This window comes from Pelodiscus sinensis, chromosome 7 (assembly GCF_049634645.1).
Source record: "Pelodiscus sinensis isolate JC-2024 chromosome 7, ASM4963464v1, whole genome shotgun sequence".
NCBI classification, from domain to species: domain Eukaryota; kingdom Metazoa; phylum Chordata; order Testudines; family Trionychidae; genus Pelodiscus; species Pelodiscus sinensis.
The window spans coordinates 43,944,693-43,967,617 of record NC_134717.1 but is presented as its reverse complement, the minus strand read 5'-3'; the positions used below and the strand labels follow the sequence as shown (position 1 = coordinate 43,967,617).

The window sequence follows — 22,925 nt, the reverse complement described above, 5'->3', positions numbered from 1 at the left end:
TTCACTAGTATGCAGGCCTCCTCTACAGCCTTTGTGGCTCAGGTCCCTATTTTGGACACCTGTAGTGCTGCCACATGGTCTTCACGCCTTTACCAACTATTTTGCTATGGCTCACCATACTAGTGAGGATGCAGCTCTTGGTAGGGCTGTCCTCCACTCGGTAGAAGGTTAGAACTCTGACCCCACTTCCTGGGGTTTCTGCTTTGAAGTCACATACATGGAATGGACGTGAACAATCACTCAAAGGGAAAACGGTTACTTACCTTTGTAACTGTTGTTTTTCGAGATATGTTGCTCATGTCCATTCCAAATGTCTCCCACCTCCCTTTTTTCAGAGTGGTCCAGTAAGAAGGAACCGAGAGGCTGAAGGACCAGCAGGGATATATATTAGCCAATATAAAGTGGTGCCACTCCAAGGGACTCCTCTGCTGGCCCAATGAGTATTGCTCAGGGAAAAAAACTTTTGACTGTGCGTTCATGCAGCATGACCACACCTACATGGGATGGACATGAGCAACACATCTTGAAGAACAACACTTACGAGGGTACGTAACCATTTTTTCTCCCTCCTCCTTGTAACACCCTTTCAGATACTTGAAAACCACTATCATGTCCCTCTGTCTTCTCTTTTCTAAACTAAACAAGCCCAGTTCTTTCCGTCTTCCCTCATAGTTCATGTTTTCTAGGCCTTCAGTTGTTTTTGTTAATCTTTTCAGGACCTTCTCCATTTTTTCCACATCTTTCTTTAAATGTGGTGCCCAGAACTGGACAGAATACTCCAACTGAGGCCTAATAGAGCAGAGTAGAGCAGAAGAATGTCTTCTTGTGCCTTGTTCATAGCACTCCTGTTAATGCAGCTCAGAATCATGTTTGCTTTTTCGTAAGTGTCACACTGTTGACTCATATTTAGCACTACCACTCCTAGATCCCTTTCTGCAGTACTCATTCCTAGACAATCACTACCCAGTCTGTATGTATGAGACAGATTAGTCCTTCCTAAGTGGAGTACTTTGCATTTGTCCTATTTACCTCAGACCATTTCTCTAGTTTGTTCAGATCATTTTGAATTAGAACCTTATCCTCTAAAGCATTTGCAATCCCTCCCAACTTGGTGGTATCTACAAACTTAATAATCATACTCTCTATGCCATCATCTAAATGGTTGATGAAGTTATTGAACAGACTCCTGTGGAACCCCACTTGTTATGCCCTTCCAGTATGACTGTGAACCGTTAATAACTGCTCTCTCTGAGAATGGTTATCCAGCCAGTTATGCACCCACCTTGGGTTGCAGCCCCATCTAGGTTGCATTTCTCTACTTTATTGATAAGAAGGTCATGTGAGACTGTTTCAAATGCCTTACTAAAGTCTAGGTATACCACGTCTAGTGTGCTTCTCCCTTATCCACAAGGTTTCATATCCTATCCTTTACAAATCCATGCTGGCTGTCACCTAACACCTTATTAACTTTCAGATGTTTGCAGATGGATTCCTTAATTACTTGCTCCATTATCTTCCCTGGTGCAGAAGTTAAGTCCAGTGGTTTGTAGTTTTCTGGGTTGTTCTTATTACCCTTTTTATAGATAGGCACTATAGTTGCCCTTTTCCAGTCTTCTGGTATCTCTCTCAACTTCTGTGACTTTTCAAAGGTGATAGCTAAAGTCTCAGATAGCTCCTTTATCAGCTATTTGAGTATTCTAGGATGCATTTTATCAAGCCCTGGTGATTTGAAGACATCTAACTTTTCTAAGTAATTTTTAACTTGTGCTTTTTTTTATTTGAACTTCTAAACCTACCACATTTCACTAGTATTCATTGTTAGGCATCCCATCACCATCAATCTTTTTGACAGAAGTCAAAGCAAAGAAGTCATTAAGTATCTCTGCCATTCGCAATTTTCCTGTTGTTGTTTCTTCCTCTTCACTGAGCAATGGGCCTATCCTGTCCTTGGTCTTCCTCTTGCTTCTTATATATTTGTATTGGATTGAGACTCTGCAATGTTGGCATCTCAGTGTTCTTCTGTACTTTTTATGTTATTAATCTTGATGTGACAATCTCTGCAGATGCTGCCCTGAAAGGGTAAATGCTGTTTAAGTTAGTTGGAATTTTTCTTTTGAGTATGAATACCCTGTGTATAATCTGGTTAAGAAGTACTAGTATAAAAATTCTTAGTGTCTAGTCAGTTAGAAATACTTGCAAATGGTCAAGTCTTAACTATTAATTTAACTTCTCAAAGTCCGTTTATACCATTCTAGATTTTGTACTATCAGCTGTTGAAGTTTGGATTGGTACTTTGATTTTTACTTTAATCTAACGGTTTATTCTATATTATTTATACAGCTTTGAGAATCCATGGATATCTGTTTTATCTCCTCAGGTGTCTGCATCTATGGCTCATTTTTGTATATATGGATGCAGATGCAAATACACATTTTGTATCTAGAACTCTGCAAATTTGCATATATCCACTTTATATCTATGGCTCATTTTTGTGGCTATAGATGTGGATATACAATTTGTATCTGTGCAGGGCTCTAGTTATTTATTGCATAACCAAGTGTTGAGCATGCAAAGTCAACCGGGTCCCTTTATGAGGAGAGTTAATTCAAGGTGCAATTTTATCCTGAGCTGATGATACTTGAAGTTGTAGGCTGTATAGCTGTAATGAAATTGTCCTTTTTGAGGGGATTATATTCTGCCCATATAGAAGGTAGACTGTGTAATCTAATAGGATATTTTCATTTCTAACTACTTTGATCCTATCCATGTCTGGGCTTGCATAGAGGGACTTGGAAAAGATTGGAAGTAACAGGTAAGAAATTACTCTTCTAGGGATCAGTAAATACCAATGATTTGTCCAGATCCTTTTGATGGGTGTTTATTATATACTTGGCAAATATACAGAACCACCAGAGCATAGTTAAGTTTTAGAATGATAGGTGTTTGGAAAACTTCAGGAACAGGAACTTTGTAGAGTTACTTACTTGCTACATTTTATTTTAAAAAGACATTTTTATTTGGAGGGTTTTTTTAAGTTGAAACCTGTAAATATTTTGTCATCTTAACATTTCAAAATGGGCAGAAGAAAGTTTCAAAAAATTCTAAAATTATTTTTCTTAGGTTTATTTGTATATCAGGTGTCAGAATGGAGTGGATTTTTGCAGCAAGATTACAAATCTGGAAACTACAGTGGGTCACAGTTAAAATACTGGCAGAACATTACTTGTAATGCAGTATTGAGTGAAAAACACAATGAAAACCATTAGATAGTGTTCATAGAATTAAGATGTATATTTAATCTTATTCAAACCTAGTGTTTTAGAGATTAGTGGAGAAATATTGTTGATGCTTTCCTATGTAAATATATGTATATTATACATGCAAGTCAAATTCTTATTTGAATTACATGTTGTATTATATTGAACTACGATGCCCTTGTTTCCTTCAGGCTTCTCCAGCTCAGCCCACACCGCAAACCCAAAATACAGGAGGTCGTCGAAGAAGAGCAGCAAATGAAGACCCCGATGAGAAAAGAAGGAAGTTTCTAGAGCGAAACCGTGCTGCTGCTTCAAGATGTCGACAAAAAAGAAAAGTGTGGGTCCAGTCATTGGAAAAGAAAGCAGAAGACTTGAGCTCATTAAATGGTCAATTACAGGTATTTTCTTTTTTGATTACGAGCAAGACATAGAGTTCTTTGAATTTTCAGCTATGTATCCTGAGGTCATTGAGCACAAACTTGATATGGGGTCTATACTTAAGTAGCTTTCTAAAATGCAGTTGAATTCAGAACAGACATTATCCATGTTAAAATGTACATATCCTAGATGTATTCAGAATGAAACTGTGCAGCTTCAAAGATGTGAAATTTGGGATCTTGCCTCCTTGGTGGCCTTTGTTCCATTTTAAGTAACTTTAGGGTTGTGACGCACTTGTTCGTTTGAAAGTCTAATTTGAAGTGAAGTCTCAATGGCAAAACATTAGCTGCCTTTTAGAAATACGTTATTTTTATCAATTTATGTCACAACCAGAGTTACTTAAATTCAGATTTTTGTTTTAATTTCCTTTGTATTTTTTAACTGTAGTTTTTTTTCTTTAAAGTGAATGTAGTGCTCGTGAAAGGTGCCAGATTGACAGCACTGGAAACTGAAGGCCTCTATTTGTCCACAGAACAGGTACAGCACAGGCAGTGGCAGTGTGAATTTTACCACACTGTCCTACCAGTGTGCCTCAATCTTATTTCTGAGGGACCATATGGTATGAGAGGGTTGTCCAGTCAGCCCTCAGTGCCTTTTCTGAGACTGCCAATCATGTGCCAGTTAATGCCAATTTGTGATGTTGACCCTATCCAATTGCAGTGACCTGAAAGTTACACAGTTTAATTTAGACAATAAAACAGGCAAAGTCATGGTACTGGCATTTTGGTACCAGTCTGAGCCTAAATTCTTTATTGTTCAACCTGACCCAAGTAGGCTTCTTTAATAGTTTAAACAAAAACAAGCATCCATTCATTTAGAGGTGTATGAGAATTAGCACAACAGAAAATATCACTGTTTAAGATACAATGGTAAATAAGAATAGAGCTCTTTAAGATAATCTTCAATAAAAATACAACATGATAGAATAGAGAATGAAGCAAAGAATCACAGTAACATAAATATTCAGGAACCATAAACTGAATTGTTAAATCTTCCCTGATATAAATCAGTGTGGTGCTTCAGTGATTTACACCAATAGAAGATCTGGTTCTAAGTCTCTTGATATCCTCATTTTTAAATGAAACTCAGAAGCAATATATAATCACATATATGGCATCAGTTACTTATGCCAAACTGTCTTTCTGTTTGGTTCTGAAAACAGTTGAATGCAAAATGGTAGGAAGAATGGCAGCACAAAAAAGAATAAATTTCCAAATGTCCATTCTTTATTCTTTGTCCCTCAGAGTGGGCAGGCATATTGAGTGTCATGTTGAACATCCTCAGCTCCTCGTCTTGAGGAGTTCTTCGGTATGTCCAAACAACCTTTCCTCTTATGCAAATGAGACAAATTTGGAAAAAGGACACGACTGTCACCCAAATTCAAGAAAATATGCTTTATCTCAATATTGGTGGAAATACTTTCAAATACAATGTATAGTGTTTCCTGATACTCTCTTACTGCTCTGTAAAACATTTTTCTAATAGTAGTGGAGTAACTGTTCTGACTTCAGAATATTATAATGCAATTATGCAAGGGACATACAACACCAAAATTAATTAACATAAAAATATATGGGTGTAAGCTTATAAATGGTACCATTGAGAGAATTTAAAAATACATAGGCTACTTTGGTGCCACCAATTGGCTCCAATCATAATTTTATAAACATTGATAGGAGTTGTGTAAATAAGTTCTGCATATACCATTAATTATTAGATATACAAAATGAAAACTTTTGGAAGATTATTGAAGAAATGAGATTGTATGCCATAATTACTGGTCATATGTTTTTGTTAGTCTCTAAGGTGCAACAGGACTACTTGTTGTTTAAAAGTTATTTTTAAAGTCACAGACTAACATGGCTACCCCTCTGAGGTCATTATTGGCCAAAATTCAGTTTCTTTTTCGAGCACTTTCACACATTCCACCATAGGGGTGTGTGCACCTCTAACACAGTCACTGGAAATTCTTCTGTCAGTGGTACCTGTCAGGAAGGTGATTTCTGGTAGCACTAGTATAAAGAGTATAAACTTGCCCAGTTGGCCCTTCAGTACCTTCTTACCACTTATGATGGTCTCTGGAACTGTTCTCTTTGCTACAACAAGCTTTCTTAGTGATCCTTATTTTTCTGATAGTTCTGTATAATAGTTGTAAATAGTTAATTAGTCTTTGTTAGTATAGTGTATTTTTCTCTTTCCATTAGCATAGTATTTTCCATGCACAGTGCCAAGCCCAATCACTGGGCTTCAAGCTTTGTGCCTCCTGAAACAAAGCTCTGTTCTGAGTTACCTGTAGCGTAGTTGTTTGATGTGCTTGGGTGAAATTCAAGTCAGAGATCGTCAGATTTGCAGGAACATTAAATGCCGTATGAGAAAAGACCAGGAGGCCAGATTAAAGTTCTTGATTATGGAGGCAGCACTGAGACCTTCCTTCTAGTTGATCCAGTTGAACCCAGCCCTGAGCACCTCATCATTGGTTAGGAGTGCTCCTCCCACCACGAGAGACTGCCAGCACCATTCACCATCGCTGGCACTGAGAAAAAGGCATACAAAGCAGCTGAATGAGAGGGAATGTTCCCCAACTTCAAAGAAAGCCAGGCATAAGGAACAGAAGAAAGTATGACTTAAGTCAAGTGATTTCTCTGCCTCAGCATTGCAGCAGTCAATATCATGATTTGGGATGAGCCATCGGCATCTGAGGGACAGTGTGGTATCTTTGCTGTTATGGCACTATTTTGAAGGCATTTGTTGATGCCAATAACCTACTATTGTTGGCAGTACTGGAGTCAGTGCTGCTGGTGGGCAGGAGAGAGCACATGATGACTAGTTACTGTCTGGTATCAGTCCTTGCGACACTGTTTAAGAAGAAACCAACCATGCTGACCCCAATGCAGCCTTCCCTGACTTGGCACCAATTTCCACTATTGCTTGGAACTGCTCCTCTTTGGTGTCCAGATTGACCTTCAAATTGGATGTGTGGTTTTATTCTTCTCATCCAAGTAGTTGACCCACCACTCATCCCGTTAACCTTACCTAGCCTTGGATTCAGACACAGGAGTACCATGCCCTAGTGGTCAGTGGGGTCCTTTGCCAATGCAGTGCCTTTTTGGGACTGGGTGTTTCTCCCAATCCTAGGGCCCTACTCAAAACACTCCTATTATGTGGCCCCCTAGAGAATGGCTTTGCTGCCCCAACAGTGTGCCCTTGTAGCCAAGAAGGCTAATGGCATATTAGGTTGCATTAAGAGGAGCATTGCCAGCAGATCCAGGGAAGTGATTATTCCCCTTTATTCGGCTCTGGCAAGGCCACATCTGGAGTATTGTGTCTAGTTCTAGGCCCCCAACTTCAAGAAGGATGTGGACACACTGGAGAGAGTCCAGTGGAGGGCGACCAAAATTATTAGGTGGCTGGATCAGATGACCTATGAGGAGAGGCTGAGGGATTTGGGTTTGTTTAGTCTACAGAAGAGAACAGTGAGGGTGGATTTGATAGCAGCCTTCAACTTCCTGAAGGGAGGTTCCAAAGAGGCTGGAGAAAGGCTGTTCACAGTAGTGACGGATGGCAGAGCAAGGAGCAGTGGTTTCAAGTTACAGTGGGAGAGTCTAGGTTGGATATTAGGAAAAACTATTTCAGTAGGAGGGTGGTAAAGCACTGGAATGTGTTACCTAGGGAGGTGGTGGAATCTCCATCCCTACAGGTTTTTAAGTCTCGGTTTGACAAAGCCCTGGCTGTGTTGATTTAGTTGGGATTGGTCCTGCCTAGAGCGGGGGGCTGGACTTGATGACCTTCTGATTCTACGAACAGGCAACATGTTATACTTGAAAGAATTTCACAGGATCTTTTTCAGGAGGATAAGGCAAAAAGCCACATTTATTGACAATGTAACATTATTCTATTATATGCATATCCAAAGATTCATGCAAGACACCCCATCTTTTATACAGGACTTTTCTCCCATTCAGGTTTATACATTTTGCTTTGTCAGCTTTTAATCACAATCAATTCTGTTTAACATCTGTTTATCTGGAAGTTGTTTTTCTTCGTCATCTGACCTCAGTGTGTTAGTGCCTCTTTCCCAGTGTTTATCTGTAAAGGGGTGCTTGCTCTTAACTCTGAGGCTGCTAATATGTCCTGCACAGGTCTGTCTTATATTGGGCTCAGTTGATGGTATCTTGGTGCCCCTGAGTCTTCCAGCTTCTTATTCCTCCCCTCCCCCCTTTGACCATCTGGACTCTGAAACTGCTGAGCCTTCAAGTTATCTCTTTCCAAACACTCACATTCCACACTCATTCACTCCCCCTCCCCAGGAACTACATAATAGTTTTACATAGGAAAAGGGATACAATTGCCTTAGTAAGATATCAGTCCTCAATACACTTCTAAAACAAAGCTTGTAATAGTACAAACTTTTAATCATTCATCATATTTTCTTTATAACACAATCTGTATTCTAATTACTCCTCAGAGCAACAGTGTGATCATGCTGAATCACAAGGATCCTTCTGATAGCTTTCTGCTTTATCAGATACAGACACAAGCAGTCTGCCTGATGCATCTTTACCAACAGCCTAAAAGACTTTCCCTGCTACCCAGAGAAGGGCGACTGGCATCAAGTGATTTCCATTGACCGAGAAAGGCAGGGCCTGACAGTTGAGACCTACAACAAAGGACTGCAAAAAGCTAGACTTATTCAGTGGAAAGGTTTTTTCCAGGGTCTGCAGGTTAAAATCGCTAACCAGCAGGTTCTGCTCAACTGATATGATTTTAATGTGGGACGCCATGTTGAGTTCAGACTTGGTATCAAAAGAGGTGAACCGGGAGTTTTCTCACCCATGGATGAGGCAAAAACCATATCAAGGGCTCCTGTGCAAGCTGCCCTGTATACAGCAGATCCAGCAGCCAGAGCCATGGCTTCCAGTGAACATGTGTAAGAGTTCAGCAATCCCTCCAGGATCTTCCCTTCAAGGAAGCTTCACTCTTTTCAGGGCAGACTGCTGTGAAGCTTTATGGACTGAAGGTCTCAAGGGCGCCCCTTGTAGCCTTGGTATTATTTATGCCAGAGACATGAAGGAAGTGCTACAAACCTCAACAGTCCTCAAAGTACTCCACTCCACCAACCCATGAAGACCCACAGAAGAAAAGAAGTAGGAGCTTTAAGAATAGACTACTACCCAAAATTGTCTGAGGTGTTGAAGTTACATGGCCTCCTATACATATGCAGTGCAGTATACAAGAGTCCTCAGACACCTCTGGGTGTGGCTGGCCTCAATGTACTTGTCAAAATGTCACCATCTAGACTCAGTTCTTATTGTATCTTCCTTAGTCCTTGCCTCCCTTAATTGGTGGCTCAACCAACTGGTGGTCTGCACCAGTGTTCCATTTTCATGGGCCCAACTATCCTTATCTCTGGTTTCAGATGCCTTAGCCCTAGACAAGGGAGCTCAGCTGGGAATTCTCACATCTACAGAAGAGTTCTTGTTACACATTATCAGAGTTCAGGGCAGTTCACCTAGCCTCTTGAGTGTTCTTTCCTCACCTTATGATCAAGAGTGTGTTGATTCTTACATACAACATCTCAGTAGGCAGAGAGAGACCGCTCTTTCCCCTCTGCCCCCCTATTCTGCTGCTCCCGTTCTGCATAGCCCCCTCAGTCCACCTTGAGATGTCTCACCTTCTAAGAGTACAAAACAAGTTAGCCAGTCACTTCAGCAGATCTTTTTCCAGTCACCAGAAGTTCTCTTTTCCTGGATATTGGAAAGGACATTTTCCAGCAGTGTGGGACTTCTCAGTTAGACCTGTTTGCAATCAGATGCCACAGAAAATATCACCAGTTTTGTTCCCTGTGAGGTCACAGTATGGGCTTGCTCATGAATGCCTTCCTACCATCAGGGATAGGTCATCTGTACTACACTTTCCCTCCTATCCAGCTATTGCACAAGGTTCTGCTCAAGATCAAGTGGGACTGGGCACAGGTCATTCTTCCCATCAACACTGATTCACCATACTGCTAGTTTGGGATGTGAAAGGTTAACAGGCTAGCATCACTTTTAATGGGTAATGCTTACCAATTCCAGTTAACCATTAACTGGTGGGGGCTGTAGCAGCTGGGGTCAACTGGACCCTTTATACCAGTGGTTCTCAACCTTTTTTTTATATATATATGTGTGTGTGTGTGTGTGTGTGTGTGTGTGTGTGTGTGTGTATATATGTGTGTGTGTGTGTGTGTGTGTGTGTGTATATATATATATATATATATATATATATATATATATATATATATATATATATATACTGCGATGGGCAAACCCATTCACAAACTTTTGGCGGACTTGCAAAACAATGAAATATGAAAATAATGAATATGGAAATAAAATTTTACCAGTCTGCCAAAATACGTATTCCGGCCTCCAAAGCCACCACGAACAGCTGGCCACACTCCCTGGAGCAGCCAGCATGGGTGTGGCCTGGCAGTGAGCGGCCCGGTGCTAATCCATGGTCCAGTAATTGGGAACCACTGCTTTATACCATATGAGCATTGGTACCAGAGGGCACCCAAGCTATCCCAACAGTTATCACTGAGGGGAAAACTACTAGTTACTATGCTTTGGGGAATGCACAAACCTACAGTGGAATGGACATACGCAACACATCTTTGAAGAAAAATAGCTATGGAAAGGTAATTGTTTCTTTTTCTTAGTCAAAGCTAAGTTTTACTAATGCGCAAACTTAAATCCATAGCTCTTTAGTTTAATTATCCTGTTATCATGTAACTTAAAATAAGCTAAGTAATATTGTTTGCAATTCATTAAATTTGAGTTAAATTTGAGACTGTGCCAGATACCTGCCTGCTGCAAATATTTATGGTGGAATTTAAAACTTTTCATTAAGTATTATATGCTATAACCATTGTAGTCATTTCTTTAATATCACCTTTAGTGCTTTGTCATTGGAAAATATCCTGATATTCTTCTGCTTTTCATTAATGGCAAAAGAAATTTTGTTTTTGTTTTATGCGATATCTATATTCAAAATTTCATTGTATAGATATTTACAGTTGTAGCAATTCTTGAGATATTTTAGTAAAAGTAATGTAGTTGTCTTGTACTTTTATTTATATTTGTGGTCTCACCATAAATACTTCTGTTAAAAAGGACTGGACAGCTATTTGGAGAAAACAATTGGTATACGTTTGCTAGACTCTACAGATCTGCATCTAAAAAGGTCAAAAATTCTCTAATGGAAATGCAAGAAGTAAGGAATTAATCTGGCATGTCACATGTTGTGGCAATAGAAGTAAGTTTGGGGACAAATGGAGAAGCCAACCAGGTCACCAGTGAGTGAAAGCTTTTTCTTACTTTGAGTCTTTTGGGCTGAAACTGCAACCACTTACACACATGGATAACATTATTTTTGAGGTCAATGGGATTATTAAATACAAGAAAACTAACTCTGGTGACTATTCTGTAACTTTTATCTGTTGGCATTATTTGACCCATAAACCTAGAGATTTTCTTCATTTAAAAAAAAAAAGATGAAGTTTTGACTTCCAGATTGTTAAGAGTTAATCCAGTAATAGTGAATTCAGAGGAAAGAAATTTCTTTCCATCTGCCAATACCAAAACCGTTAACTGTGAAGAACAGAATGACTTGTAAAGAAAATTGAATGTCAAAGAAATAATTAAACTGTACTTTATGTGAAAACATTAATCAATCCTGCATTTCCATAATAGTTCTTCACTTGACAGCCTGGCACAGCTGATCAGCATAGTGGGCAGTAATGACCCATGATTATTTGTGTTCTACTTAATAGTAAATTTAATAAGTTTGGAGCTTTGCCTTAGCATAGTTTTACAGACTAAATGCTAGGGTTTAATAGTTCATATTTTGTTTAATACTTTTATGCCCCGCTCACTCGAATTTTACTGTTGACATCATTGAACTATTTTTAAATATACTTGTTTTATAAACACTGAAAGTTGCGTTGAACTATTGATCAAAAACAATTTTCACCAATGTTAATAAATAGTCCTAAATTTTAAGTATCGTAAGTACTATGTAAATTTCACAAGGTTTTTAGAATAAAGACATTAATTCTATCTACTTCTTATTTTAGGTGATTGTGTATTATTCCCATTTCTACCCTTCATTTTCTTAGGTTTAAATGATACCATTCTATTTTATTATATATGTAGTGCAAATGTCTATTAAATGCTCGATAACATTCAGTATTTTCAGTTAGATGGGCAAAATTTTCTCTTTTCTACATCAGTTGCCACATTTACAATCTTTAAAATGTGTACTCTGTGCTTTACAGAAATACTGCAGAATACTGTACTCATGTAACAATGAAACATACTGTTTGTTTTACTGCAGCTACTTCAGCAGTAGGTAAATTGCTGTAAGGGCTGCTGAATTCCTGTCCCCAGTAGCCAGCCACAGTATACCATATTTAGTGAATTCATAGGTTCCATATAGACACGTGGCTGAGCATCCTAAATATGGGGGATCAAGAGCCACCTAGGCCATACATTGGTGCTGCTTTTTTTTCAGGGGAGGTGTGGCCTGTCTTCCAGAGAGTGTCATATGTTGAAGATCCAAGGAAAATCCGTTAACAAACAATGGCTAAATGCAAGTGTGGTAAGAGTCCTTTTCTGCCCACAAAGAGCTTGCTGCACTTGCTAACTCAACTATATTTGTGTAGAGGTTCCTTTAGGACAGCAGTTCCCAACCATTTCCAGATGGGGACCCATTTTGACAATTCAGGAAGACTAAATGACCCAAGGCCATTCAAAAATGGGGGGAGGAGGGAGGGCAAAGCCAACTGGGGAGACACTTGGCGACCTTTTTGAAATGTAATGGCGACCCATAGGTTGGGAAACCCTGCTTTAGAATGATCCATCCACTCTCCCTAGAATTCAATCCTATCTGAATGGCTCCTCCTTTAAAGTGACTTTGCAGACACACATCACTAGGGCCTACACCTCCCTTGCCTTGTATAACAAAAATACTTAAACAATGAATAGTCTAGTAGCACCTTTAAGACTAACAAAGCATGTAGATGATGGCATGACATTTGAAGAAGTGGGTTTTGCCCATGAAAGCTCATGATACCATCTACATGTTTTGTTAGTCTTTAAGGTACTACTAGACTATTCATTGTTTAAGTTTTTCCTGTTGCAGACTAACTCAACTACCCCTCTGAAGCTTTTTTAAAAATACTTAATCCATTCTATTTGCCATATATAAATACAGGTAATTGGACCTTTGGCTACAAAGCACAACAGGCCAGAGAAGTTCTCATGCTGACTCTTGCACACTGTAATGAGGATTGGAGGCAAAAATGTTTGTTTAATGGGTGGAAAAATACATATTTGTTGGACAAGCTTAGAGAGATCTAATAGAGACTCCTGCTTTTCTCTACAAATTTTCTTTGTGACTGCATATTTTGAGATCTTTAAATTTAGAAAATTTGTATTTCCTCACTGTTACTTGGTTCAAAATGTATTTTATATTTATTTTCATCTAACTAAATATTTATCATGTACTTAGCTTTTTATCATGTACTTAGCATAAGTGACATAACAGCTCACCTATACACAGCCAAGACTTTAAAATATTGTTTTATTACATCAATTTACATATTTCTCCTTTGTTTATATTCCATTTTCCTGTTTTCTTTTAAAAATGCTATATGTGAACCTTTAGGGGAAGAAACCTCAACAGTGTCATGTACAGAGCAACAAAATGCCAGGGAATTTTAATTGGGAAGACAGACACTGAGTCTTGCTTTATTACATTCATTCTGATTGCTTTATGTTCCAAAGTGAGTTTCTAATATTAATATCCAGATGACTGCCCCTACTTGAATTTGTGTCATTAGTCCTCATGATGTGTACAACATAAATGCTCATATATACATTGTTGTACACTTCAGAATGGTTGATTTCATACTTCATCAAAATAATGTAAGATTAACTTCAAATACAAGGTATCTCTCTGTTCACATTAAATACTGATAAATATATAGTACAGATTGGACCTCTGTATTCCAGGACTCCCTGGTCCAGCCAAATCCATTGTCTGGCAAGACCGTGTGGGTTCCAGGACCACAGAGTCCCGATAGAGGGCTGGCAGCTGGGCTCTCCCTGCTGCTGGGCTGCCTGGTGCACAGGGAGCTGGGCTATCTGGTATACCAGGGAAGGAGGTGGAGGAGGGGGCTGGTGGTAAGGGGGGAGGCAGGCAGGAGGCTGGTGGCTGGTCCAGTGCTGGGGGGGAGCCAGTAGCAGGGTAGCCAGATAAGACCTTCCCCAGCCCTGCAAAATCTCTCATCTGGGACTGGTCAGGTCCATAAGGTGCCGGTCCGGGGGGGTCCAGCCTGTATATGCCATCTTATTTGTTGACATTTTTGTCATCTCACTTGTTAATGATGATGCTAGTTTGAGTTAGATAACTCCACAGCTTTTAAAATTTGATATATATGAATCTGACATTTCATCTTTCACTTTAAAGTATGCTTAATTATAAGGGATTTGAATTTCTTTATTTTATTAGAAAAAAATAAATTTAAAAAATTCAATGGGGTTGGTCTTTAAAACAGTTTAACCATTATCTTTTAAAAACAATCTGGAGTTATGCTGATAATTACTGATCTCATCTAATGAACTTTTGTGACAATTCCATGTACTCTAAAGAGAAATGTGAGGAGGAAAAAGGAAAAGGACACAATCTAATGTAGTCAGTAAAGTCAACGCTGTTTAAAATTGCTTTATCTTGTTGAGAATATTTTCTGGAGTCAAATGTCCCTGTCCTAAATTTGAAAGAACCCTACTAGTTACATAGCATGTACCCTGAGAAGTGTGTGTAAGTTTACAATCTTGAGCTCTCTCTGGTACTTCTGCAGCAACATTAAATTCACATATTTTTTGTGCCAATTCAGTTGACAATAACCTATTTAACTAGAGCTAGTCAAGAAATATTTCATGAACATTTTTTGTTAATTTCCTAATTATGAAATTGGAACATTCCATAGGATGTTGATTTTGATGAAGTGCCACTGGGCAGGTTCCTGATGGAATTCTGTCTGCAAGGCAAGTTTTGAATTTTGCTTCATTTCCTACAAACTCACTTGTTCATCATTCTGAGCTCCCTGGCTCCTCAGGGAACCTGAATCCCAGCGCTGGGATATCCAGGGCCCTAAGTTCTAGAGCAGCCTGCCAGATGGACTTCCTGGGTGACAGGAGTCTTAGAGCTGGCAATAGTAATTCCATTTCCCTAAATACTTGAAATTTTGAGGGTTTGTCTTAAATTGGAACCAAACACAATTTAGAATTCTTGAAATTCTCTGTGGAACAATTATTCTCTGCCCAGCTTTATTTACATTCAGCGTAGATGTTCAAGCAGTGGTGGGGGAAATAGCATGACCAAATAACAAATATTTGCTAAGTTGCTAAGAGGGACATTGCTAGTAGGGATACGGGGGTTTTAAAGGAAAGAATCTTTATGAAATAAAATCAGCATTTTTTTATAGTTACGTTCATTTGCAGAATAACATTTATATAGTGCAAGTGAAAGCAAACCATTAATGTCTGTTCCCAAATCAATGTTATTTCTTTAGCTTTTGTTCTTTTTAGTTCTTCTCTTTATTCCCCTCTTTATAGTAACACATTAATAACTGAACAATGTTGTGCTTTGTCAAGTTTTGTAAGCCACTGTAAAAACATATTCTCTAATATGCATATATATATATATATATATATAATGAAGGGTTTTTGTTTGATACAAAAATTAACCCTTCAAAACTTTCATTGAAAATATATTTTCAAAAAATATGGGAGCAGCAAATATTAACAGGTAATTTAATGTTTTGTAGACAACTTAATGTTGCTTTTTTTATTTAAAAAGTTTAATCTAAAATGTCATGCTATTCTTTCTTTTGATTCTTTCTAATATAGTCCTATTCAGCTCTTATCTCTCTCTTCATTAGTAGAGCTCAAAGTGCTTTACAAAGGAAAGTAAATGCGATTATCCCTATTTTACAGTTAGAGAGATGTAAGCACAAAGAGGTTAAAATGACTTGCCCAAGGTCACTCAGCAGGCAACTAACAGTTCAAGGAATAAAATCCAGTTATTCTGAGTCCCAGTCTAGAGCTCTACTAGGTTACACTTCATCTAAGTGTATCATTATTAATTCTTCTCTGATACAGTGAGGTTGTTTTCACACTCATTACTTGAGTCTTGCATAAAGTATCGTTCCTTTTGCATTTTGTAGAAAGGGTCTCTTTTACACAGTCTAAATGTGTTAACAAAAAATTCATTCTGCACTCCCTGAGCATAATCAGGGTTATAATGTGTGTTCTAATGTGAGTGGTTAAAATTAGGTTTACATGACTGAAAGACAACCCACAAAATCATCCAGAGAGACTTTCAACAATCTGATCATGTGAATTGGACTATGTGTAAAACCAGCTACAAAACATAATACAATAAATGTAATGGAATTTATTATGAAAAATATCTTTAAAGTAATGTATATAGTTAATATTTGAGTGTTTTAAATATTAAAATTAGTATTTTTGCAGTCATGGAAAGTTGTACTGTGCTTTATTTACCCCTAAATGAATATCAAAAAATCTTGTAAAATCAAGATGGTTAATACTTCTGAAATGCATGTAGTCTGAGCCTGGTGAAGTGCATAACTTTCTTCTCCTTTAGAATGAAGTCACCCTGCTGAGAAATGAAGTGGCACAGCTGAAACAGCTTCTTCTGGCTCATAAAGATTGCCCTGTAACTGCCATGCAGAAGAAATCTGGCTATCAGAGTGAGTAATGTTCCATTACCTATAGCCTTAGGCTGCATCAGTGAAATACTGCCAAAGTGAACTGAGCAACCATTAAAAACGAGAAGTGCAGTTAAAATATTGAACATCAGATATATAAAATTCTGCAAGCTTATTGCAAGGCAGGAATGAATGTATGATATTTTGTAACTTTTCAAAATGATTTCAGTTTAAAAAATGTTGTAGATTATCTGAAATCTAAAGACAGTTTTGGTTGGTTTTTCTATAAATGTATAAAAGGACTGTAAGCTGCAATAGTGGCTTCTTACAATTAAATTATTGATAGTATATGGTGAACAATCTCTGTAATTCATTATCTTAGGTAAGATGAAAGGTCCTCATTTCTTCCATTTCATAATGAGATTTCCGTGGAGGGTAGGGTAACAGCTGTCCTTATTTACTGGTATATCTAGGATCAGTCAACTCATTAAAATAATCAGATGCAGGTTCTTGGCTCTTACTGTATACTGTTGCAGAAATTGTTCTGACTTAAAATAACTCGTTTATCATAAGAATTTAAGATATTTGAATTTTTAAAATAGGATTCTAAAGTGAAATTAAATCAGTAAAATATAAAATTTTAAGGAGATAAACTGCTTAATTTTTCACCTTTTTAGCATTTTAGAGGTTAATTTTGCTTTTCTTCTAACTTTTTTTTGTTTTTGTTTTGTTTTGTTTTATATGTGGCACCAGAGCTAGAACCAGCTGCTGCTGTAGAATAAATGGCCAATTTTATCCACTGTACACAAATTCGTAACAAATAACTGAGCTGGGAATGCATTAGACAACATTCATAATATATAACCCACAGCTTTCGTTTTTATGATTTAGTGATATTTCAGGATATTTGTAAATGTGAAGATTGTTTCTGCCATATGTAGCCACTTCATTTTAATTTACCAGTGTCAGTAATTCAGGAGAATAAAGGAACATTTTGTATTGCATGCAAACAGTTCCTCAGGTGCTTGCGATAAAACTTAATGGCCACCATCTTTACTTGTAGTCATTGTAAGCAGTTTCATCAGAATGGGCAATATTTTTTAATTTAAAAGATTCAGGAGATTTAGCAACTCTCTGTTGCCATATATATTTAGAATACTGATTTTGTCAGTTTTGAGCTTATAAAACTTAGTCCTTTGATCTCCAGTCATTTTGACAGGACAGAAAATAGTATCTCGGAGTAAATTGGATCCATATAGAAATATGTTTGGGATTTACATTAACAATGATTGCTGCGGGGATGAGGCCATTATGGCTCCCATCTGATAGAACAACATAATTTTGTATAGAAGCTACTAGGGTATACCATTATACATGCATAGTTTTTCTAAACAAGCTAGTTTCTTCAATTTTGATAGTTTGAAGATACATTTTCTCTGGATTTCCATGATAAATTATTAAATTGTGCATTTTTAAATAGATTATTTAATTATATATTAAGGATTTCATTAAAATACTAAAGACTAATGTTTAGTAATGTTGAACTTCATACTTGAAAAATGACTATGGTATTTCTTAATCACTACATATCTTAAAGTTCTTAAACTTGTCTGTTTTAGAAAAGACAAAGGAAAACTAATTCAGTTCTAACATGGACAGAGAAGGTAAAGATGCTAAAATATCTATCATTAAAAAATGAAGCTGCATTTTAAAAAGTACTAAATGACATACAGAAGGAAAAATGAAGGCATAGTTCTCTTAGTATTTTGTAAAACCTTTGGCATAGTGCCACACAAAATAATCTACAAGATTAGCGTAATGAGTAATATAGTGTGGGGATGAGCTGGGTACGTAAGAGGATAAAGGAAGTGCATGCACACCAAACTCTCGTCACACTCTGTATGCATGTTATGTCCTGAGTACTTCGCAATAGCTTTGTAAGGGTTCGGCTAGACTGCGGGGATCTATCAGATAAAGATATGCAAAATGCGGTGCATAAATCTTTTCCCAATTACTTTGTTGGAAGAGGCTTTTCCAAAATTTGGCCCGTCTAGACTGGGCCAAATTCTGGGGAAAAAAACCCTCTTTTGAAAGCCCCCTTGTTCCTTGTGGAACAAGGAATACAGGGGCTTTTGAAAGAGTGTGTTTGCTCTTCCGCAAAAAAAGGCGGAAGAGCAAACGCATTCCCTGGACACAGCAGAGTTTTTTTTGGGATACCTCCCAAAAAAACCCCCACCGTCTAGCCGTACCCTTAAGAGAATGAAATAGTATCTTAATCTTACAGATATTTGGACTGCCCCGCCCCGGCCTCTCCCCCCCCCCCCCCCCCCCCCCACACACACACGTACGTGTAAGTCTATATGATTAATTATAGCAAGTACCAATTGAAATGGCTTTAGTTGATGATTGTGGTTGTTGCATGAATAGAAAAAGAATTCAAATCTGTCTCTGTCTCAAACTTTTCCTTTGGGATGACAGAGTGATATCATGCGTTACTCTGCATCCTGCAGGCCCTCCCTCAGCCACGTGGCCTCCCGCCTCCCCCATGCTCTGGGGAGCTGAGAGCCATGTGACCTCTCCTCTCCCCCATGCTTGGGGGGAGCTGCAGGAGCCCTGAGCCATACAGCCTTCCCCATGCTGGGGGGCTTCAGCCTGGCCCAACTCTCAACAGCTGGGGGTGAGAGCCAGGCCTGGCCGCAGTGAGACCTCTGCCCGGCCAAACCCCCTCGTACCTAGGGGGTGAGAGCTGGGTCTGGCAAGGCCATAGGTGGGGGAAGGAGATAAGGCTGTGGCTGGCATAACCTCAGCCTTCCGCCCCCACCATCAAGGTGGATGGGGGGAGAGAGCTGAGCCTCCTGTGGACAGGGCCCAGCCCAGCCCAACCTTCCAGCGGCTGGGGCTGAGAGCTGGGCCTGGCTGCAGTCCAACCTCCCAGCGGCTGCGGGGAGAGGGCCAGGAAGGGGGTGGGGCCAGGGCTGGCCTGGCCTCAGCCTCCTCCCCTCCCTGTCCTCCACAGTGGCTGGGAGGAGAGCACCAGGGCTGCTGAGGCCGAGGTAGTAGGGGGGAGAGCCAGAGCTGGCGCAGCCTTAGACGGGGGGGGGGGGGAGCTAGAACTGCCACGCCTCAACCTGGTACTCCCCGGCAGCTAGTGGGAGAGCCGTAGCTGCCTACCCCCGGGGGGGGGGGCAGGTTGGCAAGTATAGCAAGCAGGGGGCACAGCCCCACAGTAAAAATGAACAAAGTTATGCCCCATCTACAGCAGCAGCATGACCATGTTAGCTGAACTTTTTAAAAAGCATTAAATAGTTTCTCAACATCATGTGTGGTAAAGATGAGGCCAAAGAGCAGAGTTAGAATGCTCCTGCAGTGCGAGGTACAGTGTGCTGCTGAGACCGTTAATTTATACCCTGCAGACATGGTTTTAACAATTCAAGCCAAAACTTAATGGAGTTTCACTTAAAATGCACTTAAACTGGCACAAGTACATCAATGGCATTGCAGAATTTGACAATTCTTTAGATACCTTTAAAAGATCTTTTGAACAATTTCTGCTTCATAGAGAGTGAAAAGCATAAGAGCTAAGGGGTACCTCTTCCTTGCTAGGATTTTTCAGTTACTTTAAGTACCTTTCACTTGCTTCTAAGGGGTGATAATGACTGAGAAACCAGAAAAGGCAAAAAGAAAAGTAATTACATTTCATGTCGTTGTTTTGATGAAACCTCGAAGCAGCGTGTCAACTATGTATAAATTTGTGATCTTCCAAAGCAGATAGGCTAGTCCAAGCAGATACCCTATTGGTCAGTTGTTTGGGAAATTTCTTGAATGAGTACTTACAATTTAAAAATGTTCTTTGTGTGTAATTTACAAGAGAAAACTAAATCTTGTGTTTTCTATTTAGAGTCTCATTTCAGATCTAATTTCAGGAACACATTGCTGCAAAGCCTGTATTACCTCTTAGAATTCTTCTTGGCGTGGAGGATGGGGAGAAATGAGGGAGAATGAATAGTTGTGAAGGGACACAGGGTAGTTGGAGAATTATAGATTTGAGACCTTTACTTCTGTTTAAGATTTAGGAAGCTTCCAGAGCACTAGATGATTGTATTTGAATAAACCTTACTAAAAATAGGGGCTGTAATCCAGCCTTAATTGAATCAACAATTATTTTATTCTTGTGCTATTTAATTGTAAAGAAACAATTAGAGTCTAACCATTATAATAATAATGTAAATCCAGTGCTTGCAAATTGTTCAAAATAAGTCAACCCTTTCAGTGATTTAACTACCACATTAGAATTTTTTGGCTTCTTTCGACTTGCCTACATGTTGACCTGCATATTCCCATAGTCCCCCATGCATCAGCAGTATTTGGTTTTATCTCTGGAGACTTCATCTTCAGTATTGCATTCTGCACTTGAGACTGTCCATTCAGCATATTTTCACCAAGCTCATCCAAGCTGTTACAACTGTGTAAATAATTGATTTTTTGTTTTTGTTTTTTGTTTGCTGGTATTTCCAGAAAAAGATCAGCAAATGAAAAATACAAAAAAACAAAAATTTTTGAGAGAACGGACTGTTTCATATGACCCAAAACATTTCATTTCACTTTTGAGTTTTATCTTTTTTTTAAATAAAATTTGAAAGAAAGATATTTTAAGAAGAAAAATCATAATTTTCATTTGGAAAATAAGAATATAGATTTATTTCTCCAGATTTTTTTCCAGATTTCTTTAAACCAAAGCAGTATAACAATATTTCTTTTAAACCAAAACAATATAGTGAAATTCATTCATTTACTTAATTTCTTTGCTTGACCCAAATCTCCGTTTTTGATTAAAAAAAACTTCAACCAGCTCTAGTCATAGCAAAGTAGAAGAAAGTATTTGTAATATTTTCCCATTTGGATGACTGAGTAATGTCACAATACTTTTTAGTGTACCAATGAAGTATTACTCACATTTAGAAGCCTGTTAATTTCTTCAGAATTCCTCACAGTCTAGTCTATTTCCAAAAGTGAAGGGGCAGAACTGTGCTGTACAGGCAGTCCCCGGGTTACGTACAAGATAGGGACTGTAGGTTTGTTCTTAAGCTGAATTTGTATGTAAGTCGGAACTGGCGTCCAGATTCAGCCGCTGCTGAAACTGACCAGCGGCTGACTACAGGAAGCCCCAGAGTTGCTCTGCCCCGGGCTTCCTGGAATCAGCTACTGATCAGTTTCAACAGCGGCTGAATCAGAACGCCAGTTCCGACTTACCTACAGATTCAACTTAAGAACCCCAGGCGTCCCCAAGTCAGCTGCTGCTGAAACTGATCAGCGGCTGATTCCAGGAAGCCCGGGGCAGAGCAACTCTGCCTCAGGCTTCCTGTAGTCAGCCGCTGGTCAGTTTAAGCAGTGGCTGACTTGGGGACGCCTGGGGCAGAGCAGCTGGGGTGCTGCTGGGTTGGTCCAGTAGCGTGGCCGCTCCTCGGTGCTACTGGACCAACCCAGCAGCACCCCAGCTGCTCTGCCCCAGGCGTCCTGATTCAGCCGCTGCTAAAACTGACCAGCAGCGGCTGAATCAGGACGCCTGGGGCAGAGCAGCTGGGGTGCTGCCGGGTTGGTCCAGTAGCGCCAGGAGCAGCGCTACAGGACCAACCGGCAGCGCCCCAGCTGCTCTACCACAGGCGTCCTGAGAAAAGCCTGGTCTGCTTGGGGGGGGGGGGGGGGGGGGGGGGGCGCACTAGCTGCTTCTTCTCCGCATTTCAGTGTACCAAGCACAAGCTGTGTCCACTTGTAGATCATTAAGTTTTTTCTGATTTTTAGTTGGAGCCCATCAAGACCACTGAATTTGCACAAATTTAGTGTTAATGCCACCCTGTCACAATGGCTTCCAGATTCAACTATTCGTACATTAGGATCTCAAGATGCTGGCCCTAAAAGCTTGGTGCATAAAAGCTTAATTGTTCAATAGATGTATCAAAATGCAATTTCATATTTTTTTTATACTCTGCAAAATTTTCCACCTCAATTTTTTACTTCAGACTTATGAAAAAAAGTTTCCTTTTATGTCAAGTTGTTGTCTAGGCTCTCACTATGTTTCCACTGAGTAGAATTTTTTGCTCTTCAAAAGCAAGTTCTTAATTTTATCCTTTGTCAGCCTTCTGAAAATGCCATGCCATGCCTCTAAACTTCAGATTGTCAGGACATACCGTGAGCTACCCTCCCGGGGCACCATCCCATTTTCAAATAGTCTTTTAAGCTTGGTGTGGATAAAATCTTCAGTTGGACCCAAAGTTATTACTTTTTATTTTAATTAGTGTTAAGTCTGAGTTTTATATAGAGATAGTAACACCTAAGTAAATGTTCCTGAAAGGGATGAGAACGGGTAGTTGACTAGTCGATTAACCAATAGGCCTAGGCTTATTGGTTAATCTAGTCGACTACTCGCATTCCTTCCTCCCCTGCCCTCCCTCCCTCCC

General features: G+C 39.2%; 1 protein-coding gene across 15 annotated transcripts in view; it reads left to right on the top strand.

The window, feature by feature from the left end:
• Window positions 1-22,925, top strand: part of ATF2 (activating transcription factor 2) — a 102,160-nt gene that overhangs the window by 61,035 nt on the left and 18,200 nt on the right. For 11 of the 15 annotated variants that reach the window (XM_075933682.1, XM_075933683.1, XM_075933672.1 and 8 more), the window contains 2 exons: window positions 3,449-3,655; window positions 16,407-16,512. In XM_075933682.1, the coding sequence (XP_075789797.1) occupies window positions 3,449-3,655; window positions 16,407-16,512 (313 nt within the window). Of the gene's footprint in view, window positions 1-3,448; window positions 3,656-4,098; window positions 4,173-13,400; window positions 13,519-16,406; window positions 16,521-18,089; window positions 18,125-22,925 lie in introns of those variants that run through there. The other 4 variants (XR_012905228.1, XR_012905229.1, XM_075933684.1 and 1 more) reach the window with 4 other exon arrangements.